This window comes from Notamacropus eugenii, chromosome 3 (genome assembly GCF_028372415.1).
Source record: "Notamacropus eugenii isolate mMacEug1 chromosome 3, mMacEug1.pri_v2, whole genome shotgun sequence".
NCBI lineage: Eukaryota > Metazoa > Chordata > Mammalia > Diprotodontia > Macropodidae > Notamacropus > Notamacropus eugenii.
Genome location: NC_092874.1, coordinates 23,487,482 through 23,498,949, shown reverse-complemented (window position 1 = coordinate 23,498,949; position 11,468 = coordinate 23,487,482). Strand labels below are relative to the sequence as shown.

General features: G+C 47.6%; 1 protein-coding gene across 4 annotated transcripts in view; it reads right to left on the bottom strand.

The window, feature by feature from the left end:
* Positions 1 to 1,955: 1,955 nt before the first annotated feature.
* OSBPL10 (oxysterol binding protein like 10) overlaps positions 1,956 to 11,468 on the bottom strand; it is a 228,543-nt gene continuing 219,030 nt past the window's right edge. For all 4 annotated transcript variants that reach the window (XM_072651109.1, XM_072651110.1, XM_072651111.1 and 1 more), the window contains 3 exons: positions 5,039 to 5,221; positions 3,851 to 4,004; positions 1,956 to 2,068 (listed from right to left, as the gene is read on the bottom strand). In XM_072651109.1, coding sequence (XP_072507210.1) covers positions 2,024 to 2,068; positions 3,851 to 4,004; positions 5,039 to 5,221 — 382 coding nt within the window. In that variant the 3' untranslated portion in view covers positions 1,956 to 2,023. The remainder of the gene's footprint in view (positions 2,069 to 3,850; positions 4,005 to 5,038; positions 5,222 to 11,468) is intronic.

Below are 11,468 nucleotides of genomic sequence, written 5' to 3'. Positions count from 1 at the left end.
GATTCCACTATCCCAGCCAACCCAATGTACTTCAGCCACCATCAAGCAAACACCTATGTAAAAGGGCCAGGGGAGGGGGAGAGAAGGAGGGGAGAAAATAAGCCTTGACTAAGCACTTACCATATATACACCAGGTGCTAGCTAGGCCAAGCACTTTACAATTAGTATCTCATAACCCACAACAACCCTGGGAGGTAGGTGCTAACACAACCCCCATTTTACAGTTTAGCAAACTGAGCCAGAGAGAAGTTAAATGATGCGCCCATGATTACCCAGCTAGTAAATGTCCAAAGCAGAATCTGAACTCCTGCCTTCCTGACTCCAGACCTGGTACTACTTGGTGCCTAGGCATGTGTGGTATGAAAGGGGGAAATCTTCCATTTGAAGATGTAGCCGATGAAGATTAATCAGCAGAGGTTCTCAGTACAGGGCTGCGTGTGCCCAGGTGATAACACTGCTTTGTTCAAAGGACTAGAAATGAACATATTTAAACAGGGAGAGATAAAGGTCTCGATTCAAACATTTTTCCAGTACCTACAAATTAGGACAAACTGGCATTAGGGGAGCAAAGGAAAAGGTTGGAAGTTAGTCCTGTGGGGAGGCAGGCCTACATACTACTCATAAGTATCAGATAAGGCCAGTTAAGAAAAATAAAGCTCAAATGGCAACTGATTCTATACTCCCTGGTCTTATTTACTTTACATTTCTGTCTTTCTGTATTGAAATCAACCTCGTGGGAGGAAGGACTGAAATACAATGAAAGCTGAATAATGTCGGTGTGTTTCCAGGTTGAGTTTATTTGTAATCACAGTGGTTTTCTTGAAGACTTCAGCTTAAGTTAGAAATGCGCATTAAAAAAACACCCATGAGGACCCCTCTTTCACCTTCCTCCCTCACCCCCCCCTCAAAAAAACCCAAATCCTTTAAAAAACCATGGCCACTGGTGGTTGTGTCTTCTAAAGCCCTTTTTTTAAAACCATGAAAGTAGCTGTTTCTAAACAATTGAGTTTCCACTGTGAAAACAGCAGTGTTTAAGAAAGGTTAGACTTAGCTTCTACCATGAGAAAAATGGCAAAAGAAAAAAAAATCAGAGACATGAAAAACTGATCATCAAATGGGTAGTATACAGTGTGAGTCATCAGCAACGAAAGTGGGCTCAAGGCCCCCACTTGACCCTCACCCTGAAAGGCCTAGACACAGACCCCTTCCCTCCTCCCCATCCTTGCACTAACAGAGCTTTCTTCCTCAAGGGCCCTTCTATCCACTGGACTAACAGCTGTCTAGTCTTTGGAAGGCCATCCAAGGATCAGGGGATGGTGTTGCTTACTCAGTATGGCACAGCAGGAAGTAAGCAGTTTGGAAGTATAGGAGAAACCACAGAGCCCATCCCCCCTCCAACACCAACTCCCAAAGGATGAGATGCTCTGTGGACCAAAGGAATGCAACGTGTCAGACGGACAGAGTCAATTCACCAACATGTGGCCATGAAGTTGACTACCAGTGAGGAATCCCTATTCTGAGTGCAACACGTTTTAGGCAAAGTGGAAAATAGAAAACTTTGACCTTCATTCATAAAAATCATTCATAATTATCAAGCTAATTACTGGTAGTACATACATGTCATATCTGCACATGTGATAATAATACCCAGTCGACACCTGTCTATGGTACATGCGCATGTGTGTGAGTATCAACCATGAACACAGAGCTCGCTCACACACACACACACACACACACACACACACACACACACACATGTTCTCACTCACTCCCTCATCTACATATACATGCACATATTCCAAACGGCTCCTGAGGATTGAGCTGTGAAGTAGTTTGAAGGGGTGTTACATCATAGGTCTTTTCTTTCCTTTAAAAACAAAAAAATCTAACCAAAAAAAAAAAAAACTTTTCCCCTTTGACTATCCCAACAGGACTTAACCAATACCACCTGAACCTCATATATGGCACCTTTTAATGCCTATAAAAAGACAGGTCTATTTGGGGAGAACACTGCATTTTATCCTCATTGGAATTTCAACAGAGGTTCCGAATACATCCAGCCTTCACCCTACAAGAGAACAAGGAGACGTTACAAATATGCTGCTGGAAAAGGATCTGGCAGAGGCAAAGGAGAGTCTGGGAATGAGGTGTTACGGGATCCAGACCAGAGGAGTGGAGAGCTGGGAGGGGGGACCTCCATGGCCAATTCAGTCCCAGACAAGTGGTGAGTGAGAGGACCTTAGAACGCAGCTCTTCTCACCTCACCCCATTTTACAGATCAGGAAACTGAGGCCCAGAGAAATGAACTGACATTTCCAAGGTCACATGGCAATGCGCTGCAGAGCCAGAATTCAAACCCCCATGTCTCCTAATTGAATGTGGTCTTATTTCCACAGCTCTGTGGTTAGCGGCACATGGAAACACCTACTGGGGTTCTTAGTAAAACGTCTGTCAGTCAAACAGTCACCTTCATTTCCAAGACTGGTAAGAGAAACCTAATCACTTCCATGAGGGCATAAGCCCCTTGGAGGCAGGGACTGCTTTGTTTTTTTTGTCAGGCTGTTGGAGCAGCTTTATAAATGCCTCTTCAGGAGGCTTCTGGGCTATCTGATTGTCAATCAGCAAGCATTTATTAAGTGCCTACTATGTGCTGGGCCCTGAGGAGACCGAGGTCAAAATGAAATAGGCCTGCCCTCAGGGCTTGCACTTTATAACAGACAGAAAATACACATAAAAACTAAGGCCAGGTTAGGGGGAGTGGCAGAGGCACCTGGCAGCTGGGCTGGGTCGGGCAGGGCAGGGGAGGCCTCACTTCACCCTTGCTGAGCCTCAGGTTTCTCCCTTGTAGGGTGACAGGTCTGCCCCCTGTGATCGCTGGGGGCACTTCTCCTCAGGACGCACCAAATGCATTCTCCAAGCTCCCCTCGCAAGCCCTCCTGCTCCAACATCCCAGGATTCTGGGTTCCAGAGGAGACACCCTGCATGCTTTGTTTCTGGCTCGCTGGTGGGCCCTCCAGGCTGCTCATGGATGCCAGGCTTTGGAGGTCCCTTCACAGAGTCATAGGGCTCTGAGGGAGAAGGACCATCCAGTTCAACCCTGACAAGCTACTTCCAGGGATGGGGAACTCACTGCTCATCAAGGCAGCCTACTTCATTATTTCATCTGAGAACAGGGTGTCTTCATTTTCCTCAGTGCCTGGCACACAGCAGGTGCTCAATAAATGCTTGCTAATGGATGAACTGAGCATGAGATCTGTGCACTGAATCTCTGGGCCGTCGTTTCCCCTACAGGAGGGGTGAGGGCACTGAGTGCCCGGGCAGCCACATTTCTCCTGGCAGTGTAGATGCCACCATGTCCCAAGGTAGGACAGGGGCCTCCCCAGCTTCTGCCCAGGTAAGATGCTGCGGGCATGAGGTTGCCTTGGAAGGCAACCTCCTGGCTTAGATTCTGCTTCTCAGGGGACAAGCTAGCTCCAGATCCTACCAGGAGGGTCCTTGCACCACAAGGGTCCAACTTGCTCATCTGGCAAATGAGGAAACCAAGGCCCAGGTGAAGGGACTTGCCCAAGGTCACAAAGGCAGTCAGCGTGAGAGGTCCTTGGACTTCCCTGTCTCCCTCGACAGGGATCCTGAGACCCTCTTGCCCACCTCCCTCCTCCAGGTTTCACATCATTCCTGAACTGCGGCATCTAGATTTGAATACCATCCTCCTTCTGCAGCCAAGCTGCCAGTCCCTCTGAGCCTCTGTTTCCCCCTTTATAATGGGCACGGAGACCCCAGCAGCAACTCCTTGATGGGGCAGCTGCATGCATCCAGCCCCCAGACCCTGTACCACACCACCCCCCCTTACCTCTTTGTTAAAGTACTTTGGTCGCCACTCAGCGTGCAGGATGTCCCGCTGTTGCTCCTCCTTGCGCTGCTTGTCCTCCAGGGACCGCTTGAATTCCGTGGCCCCATTCATGTCACCCTGTTTGATGGCGTTGGTGACCTCCCGCCAGAGGTTCCTGGAGGGGCGTGGGACGGTCAGGCCCGGGCTGGCCACCCTCTAACCCCTGGAGCCTGTGAGGCCTCCCCTGCCTTCCCTTCCCTCAAACAACTATTTTGTTTCTACTTCTACCCAAGAGAGTAACAGCTCCTAGCAGGAATGACCCCAGCTCCCCAAAGCAGGGACCTTGGCTCCCCGAGGGAGGGACTTGATCTTTAGCTTATGACTTAGTGAACTAAGGGGCAGAAGTGACTGGAGGGCGCTGGTCACTGTATGACCCAAGGCCTGATCTTCACACAGCCCATCTGTGAAATGGGAATAAGGAAAGCACCTAGCAGCCATAGCGAGGATCAGATGGGATGCCACAAACTTTAAAGCTCTCTAGAAGTGCTCCCTATTTAACCAAGATTGAGATGAGGCTCTGAGAACTTAAGTGACTTGCCCAGGGTCACTCAGCCAGCATGCATCAGAGGCAGGATTCACATCCAGCACTCACACACTTTATTACTACCTTTGTGGCTATCTAAGTCTAAGTTTCCTCATCCGTAAAGATAGGGGGTTAGACTCAGTGGCCTCCGAGCTCCCTTCTATCCCTGAATCGAGGATTGTATGAGACTGGGGAGCGAGCTGGACTTGGGGCCAGGGAGATCTGGGTTCAAAGTCTGCCTGTTGTGTGCCGGCCCCTGAGGCAAGTCATTGGACCCTCTGAGCCTTAGTGTCCTCCTCTATAAAATGGGGATAATAATAAAACTTAACTAAGGAAACGGTCCTGGGATTGCCATGAGGACCAAAGGAATCCATCAATGCCAAATGTTTTGTAAATGTTCAAGTGCTGCCGAAATATGCAATCGTTAATTATGGTAATTATATGTAATTATTAATTACTCATCACCATCATCACTGTTGTTGTCACAGAGAGGAATGTCAGAGGTTTCCTCCTCTCCAGGCTCCTTGATGGTTGGGGAGGAGGCCTCCTGGACTGCCGCCCCCCCACATGCACACACGCACATACACGCGCACATACGCACACACGGGTCTGTTCATTCCCCTCACCTGGACTCCATGGATCCCTGTTTCTCAATGGGCCGAACCTTCTTTGGGTAGACAGGCAAAGAGGCCGTGTTGATCAGCTTGGTCTCTCCGCTGCTGTATGTAAACTCCAAGACGCCATTCCACTCGCCCTGGGCCTTGCACACAATGGTGTTGGTGGGTTTGTGTCTCACTTCTGCTGTGACTCTAAATCCAACCAGACACCAAAGTCAAAGCCTCCCCTTCCCCCTCCGTGGGAAGAAAGACCACAGGACTTCATCATGGTGTATTTTTTTCCCCCAGATTCTATCACTTGCAAACCACGCCCCCCCAAAAAATGCAGCTCCTGCGATGGATGACCTGAGGATCGCTTAGCCAGCATTCACGCCATGTCAGGAGACCTGTGGCCGGCCCTTCTATGCTGGGTGGGGATCCTCTTGGAGGATGTGTAGTAGGACCTGATGGGCAGACATGGAGAGGTCCCAATCTGTACCCCTGGGAGGACGGCCTACTCTGATGAGAACCCAGATCTACTGAAATCCTGACACCAGGGTCCAAACCATTAGTCTGCTACATTTTAATAATAACAAAAAAGGTGAGAGAGGAGTCTGATCCTTTCGTTAAAATAGAGTAATTCAGAGCCTGGATCAAACATGGGCTCAATGATTACCTATTATCTATGCGACCTGGCGCATGTCCTTTTATCTCTCTTGGCTTCTGTTCTTATGACCTCTCTGGGCCTCAGTTTCCCTTTTTATAAAATTAGTGACCTCTAAAAGTCCCTGCCAGTCTTCGTCTCTGATTCCATGCCCTCTCTGGGCCTTAATTTCTCCCTCTGTAAAATGAGGGGGATGGGTGAGCCAGTCTCCCTTCTAGTCCTAGAGTTATGATTTCATGCTCCTGACCAAGATCATGTGGAAAAAATGAAGGAAAAGACATAGTTCCCACCCGAGTCCCTCAGCCCTGGGCCTCAACATGCAGCCCTAGATCAATGCAGCAGCTCTGGATGTGAACATGAACCCTATCTTTAAAGACTCTTAGGGACCTCTCTGACCTTTCGTTTTCTCTGCCTCTTTCTCATCATCTGGAGAAAACCCTATATTTAAAATAAGCCTTGTTCCCAAAGATCCTTTCAGGCTGCTTGGATCTCCTGGGGATCCAGGACATTCCAAGGTGACTCTGGGGAAAAGGGAAGCAGGCTTTTTCCACCCAGCTGCCTGAGATTCCATTGAGAGCTTTCCAATTCCTGCTTGGCACTCTTGCAGAGCTCCAGGACAACTCCTACTGCCAAGAGGTGGGCTGACCCCCGATACAGGGGCACAGGTCCCCAACTAGTTTTCTGGGAACACAATGTGAACCTTAACTGGCTTCTGGCTCTGCAGAGTCCTCTTCACTTTAACTCCATATAAGGGGAATAAAAACCTTTCTGATCCAAAGGGCAGAAATGGAAGTGCTTGGGTACATAAATAGATATGCTTTTAGGAAGCTTTTTATAACTAACAAAGGGAGAGGGTGGCTTTTGTTCCTTCCCCTCCCAGTAGCTGATTTCTTTGTGTCTTTTATTTACTTATTTTTTTTATATCCATGGTCCTAAAAGAGCAGCAAATATACCTGTTCTTCATCTAACCTCCAGCCTGCTGGTCGTTAGAAAGCGTCACCCACTACAGCTCCAGTCCTCCTGGCTCCCCATGAAATCTTCAGCAACAAAAAACCAGCTTTTTTCTCTTTTCAGAAGTGGTTTCCATCACAAATACTGCAGCCATCTGGCAAACATGATCATTTACCCAAGAGATCTCCCTGTGCTCCCTTAATAGACTGTTCGCTCATCGGAGGCTTGGATGATTTCACATTTGTCTTTGTATGTGTGTGTCCAGTGCCTGGAACATCATAAATGCTTGCTGATAAGACTCACAAATTGTGACTAGTTCCTAGGGCTGCCATTCACCCTGACGTAATCCTTTGTATTTGGTTTTGCAGCTATTATGAATTTACTTAATGTGTAAACCTGTTGTTTCTCCCAGCAGGACACAATCTCCTTGAGGGCTGGAATGAGTTCATTTTGTCATTGCTTTCCCAGCACCTAGCCTGGTTCCTGACACCTATTAGCCATAAACAGATGCTCATTAAATTGAACAGAATTTAACTGTAATGACAAGGTCACTAGTGTCCATGTGAATCTATAAAAGAGTCACACAGATGGAGAACTGATCAGGAGCTTTGAGGCCATCTAGTCTGACCCACTAAGTTTGGGGGAAACTGAGTCCCAAACAAGTAAAGGAATGACCAAGGTCATAGCTTTAGCAAAACATCAATGCGAGCGTGAGGGTCACTTGATCCCAAATCAATCAGCACTTATTAAGCACCTACTGTGTGCCAAGCTCTCTGCTAAAAGAGACAAAAGACCATCCGTGACTTCAAGGAGCTCACGAGCTAATGATAATAACTATAGTGAAAGTAATAATAGGGATAATAAAAATAATAATAGAGTACTTGCTAAGGACCAGGCACTGTGTGCTAAGTGCTTTATTCTTGTCTACACTGAGCTGTAATATGCAAAGCAAAAAAAACCAAACTGCTCCATATAATTTTACAAGGGAACAATTTTCTCAGATCAGGAGGAAAACACCCCAAAGGCAGTAACAGTGATAATAATAATAGCCCTTTTCAGTCTTCCCAGCGCTCATCTGATCCCCACCACAGCCCTGGAAGGGAGGAAGGTTCCATTATTATTTCCACTTCACAGACGTGGAAAATGGGGTTGAGAAAGGTTGAGTGACTTGCCCAAGGACACACGCCTTCCTGACCCCTAGCTCAGTGCTCTACTCACTGCACTTCCAAGCTGCTTCATTAGCAAACTCGCCTCTACAAAACCACACGTAGACCATTTAAAGTGCATTTCCCATAACTGAAAAGTAAATGGGACTTGGCCAGTTGGGGGCAGTGCTGAGCAGGACATGTCCTGCTGCTGTCTTCTGTCCCCAGAGTTCTTTAGAAAAGGACCCAACTCCTCCCAAAGCCTCCACTCCATGAAACAAGCCGCCCCCATGCCAGGGAGTCCCAGCCATCCCCACCCTTTCCTGCCTTCTTTTGAGCATTGTCTCATGTCGTTAGATTGTAAAGTCCTGGAGGCCAGGGGATGTCCTTCTTTTTATGGATTCCTCGGCATTCAGCCCAGCGCTTGGCCCATGAAAGGAGTTTAATAAATGTTTTTTGGTTGGATTAGAAAAGATCGATGTTTTATCCTTAAACTTCACTGTACCATCCCTGCCAACAAACTCACTTCTCCCTTGACATACAGCTGAACAGTCTCAGGCTGGTCAGATCATGGAGACAGCCTCTACGTCCCTCAGGGTCCTCATTAGGACCATCCATTCTCACCAAATGATCAACTGGAATAATGTTACAGGTGAGATATAGGTTTGGTCAATTGCTTCACCTGTTTGGGACTCAGTTTCCTCATCTGTCAAATAAGAGGGTCAGGGTCTCAAAATCCCTGACCACTTCTGGATCTTTTATAATTTGCACAGATGCTAGTGACCTTATGGTTAATTCAATTCCATTCAACCAAATTTAATGGGCATGTAATAGAGAGTATCAGTTGCAGAAAATCTCTCCTTCCATCCCCATGGTAACCCTGTGGGACATGTACTATGGGACATTAGCCCTATTTGACAGATGAAGAAACTGAGGCTCCAAGCACCTAACTGGCTTATTTGGTTACTGAGTTCCCAAATGGCAAAAGCTAAAGGCCTTAATAAGGCTGGATTCAAACCCAGGTCTCATCTGATGTTAGCTCCAAAGAGCTTTCACTCAGCCTCTGCGGCCTCTCAGAAACGGGAAAATAGTGACCATGACCTACCCGGGAAAGCCTGCATGCACACACAAGCCCCCATGCCTGCAGAATCTCATAGGTGAGCAGTCAGGCCATTAGAGAGGCCTGTATAAACTGGAACAGAATGCACTGCTTTGAAGATCAAACAGGTAATCATTATCAGACTCCCACAGGCCGCAGTAAAAATCCATCTGTCTACATCTATGCATATATCTGCTGCAGCCTATGGAAGTCTGAGTCTCTCTCTCTCTCTGTATATCTGTATCTATTTATCTACATATCTACTTCTCTACATACATCTCTATGGACGTTTCTCTACATCTGCATCCATTTCTCTATCTCTATACAAAGATTACAAGGACCTCTTTGGAAAGAGTTCAGAGACCTGCCAGCTCCTTACAAGGATAATACAAGGTTAAGACAATCCTGCACCCTGTCAATCCACACACACCGGTTAAGTCCTGACTATGTGCCAGGAGCAAGGAATACAAAAATGATTCCATCCTTGCCTTTAAGAAGCCTACATTCCATTGCAAAGAGCCCTGGCCTTCCATCCAATGGGCCCCTTACATCCAACACATCCACAAGCCAGGCCAAGGTTGTTCACAGATGCCCCGCTCTCAGACTCTCTACCAAGAGGCGGCTGAGGAAGGCAGGAGGGATATGCTGGAAGACGACCTAAGGGCTTCTGGCAGGACCTCCAGCGACTTGGCCCCTCATTCATCTGTGCAACAGAGGTGCGCCAACAGACTCGCTCACACGGTCTTTTTTCCTTAGCACCCACGGGTGGGCACCAGGCAGTCTATGTGACAATACTCAGGTAACCCCGTTCCTTGCCTGAAATCATTATTCCCCCTTGGGAATGCCATCCGTTCTCTGAAAAGACTTTACGATGTAAGTATAACAGTGATGAGGCCATCCTCACTTCATGGTCCATCAGGGAGAGAGAGAGATGGGGAGAGAGACAGACAGACAGACAGACAGACAGAGACAGAGACAGAGAGATGGGGAGAGAGGGAGAGACACAGAGAGAGAGACAGAGACAGAGAGATGGGGAGAGGGAGAGAGACAGAGAGACAGAGACAGAGAGATGGGGAGAGAGGGAGAGACACAGAGAGACAGAGAGATGGGGAGGGAGAGAGAGACAGAGAGACAGAGACAGAGACAGAGTGTATGAAATAATTAGGGCACACCTTCCTACCCACTAAGTTGGCAATATCCATCTCAGTAGAGATGAGGGAAAAGCCCTCCTATCATTTCCTCTTCCCAGACCAAGCCCTTCTTGTGGGGAGACCCCACTCAACAAAAAATAGCTTATTTTTGCTGAGGAGATTTCAGTTTGGCTAAGTCAGGTCAGCCCTGTGACAGGCAGGTGCTGCTTGCTTTGCCTGTGCCATTCCTGCTCATTAGACTCTCCCATGTCCACGGGCAACACCGTGCCTAGGCTTCAAAGGTGATGTCACGATGGAGGCTTCAGGAAGCCCCCAATTCATATAGAAAAGGCCCAAGTCCCCAACTTCAATCACAGGGCAGCCTCTCCACACACACCCTCCCCCATGTGTGTCTGTCTGTCTCTTTTTTAAAGGCCAGTTTTCATACAGAATTGAGATTAGAGGACCACGCCTCTAGGAGCTGCAGAGCCCTCAAGGGAATGTCTAATCCAATGCCCTCATTTTACACATTAGGAAATTTAGGACTTGGGGCAGGGAGTGAAGTGATTGGCCCTGGATCCCGTAGGCAGAGGATCCGACAACCCAGCTTCAAAGAGATTCCCTACACAGAAATGACTTCTGGAATGGATTGTCTCAGATAAGACAAATTAAGGACAAAGCAAAAAAAAAAAAAAGCTTTACTTTCATGTAATTTTCATAGAATAAACTCATTAAAACAACCTAAGAGTTTACGTGGTTTCCAGTCTTAAAGGAAACATGGCATTCTCCCCCAGGGACGAACGGGTCAGAGTGGCTCCGAAGGTGATAAGCGTGTGGGCCTGAGAGCCCTGTGGCCAGGGACTAGAAAACAGAAACCCTGGGTGTGAGTCCTGTCCTCTACCCTCAGACACACACTGCTCCGTAAGCCTGGACTGTGCTCCAGGGCATTCCCCAAGACTGGGCACTACACAGAAGATGCTGACTTGAGTGAGCAGAGGGGTTCTCCTCACCCAAAGCCCAAATGTATGACAAGAAGCAGTTAAGGATTGAGCAACTTTCCGTAGAGAATATACATTAGAGTCACAGAACGCAGAAATTTGGGGGGTGGGGGAATAACCCAGAACAGTCACTGGATCCCTTTTGTTTTACAAATGAGGGAACTGAGGCACAGCCTCTGACTTTAGCATGCCTCCAGGAGCACTGGGTCTCCATTTCCCCATCTTTAAAATGAGGGGGTTGGATAAGCTGGCCTCAGAGGACTCAGGTCTCCTCCATAACATCCCACAAAATAGGATAATTTCCTTCAATGCCAACATCCTCGATTCCTCACTAATCGATGAATTTATGAAAAGGGCACCCCAAAAGACTCACAGTCCACTAAAGAGATCTGGACGTAAGAAGGGTAAAAAAAAAAAAAAAGACAATCTTTCCTGAAAGTGCTGGCAGAAATCCCTGCTAATAAAATAACTCA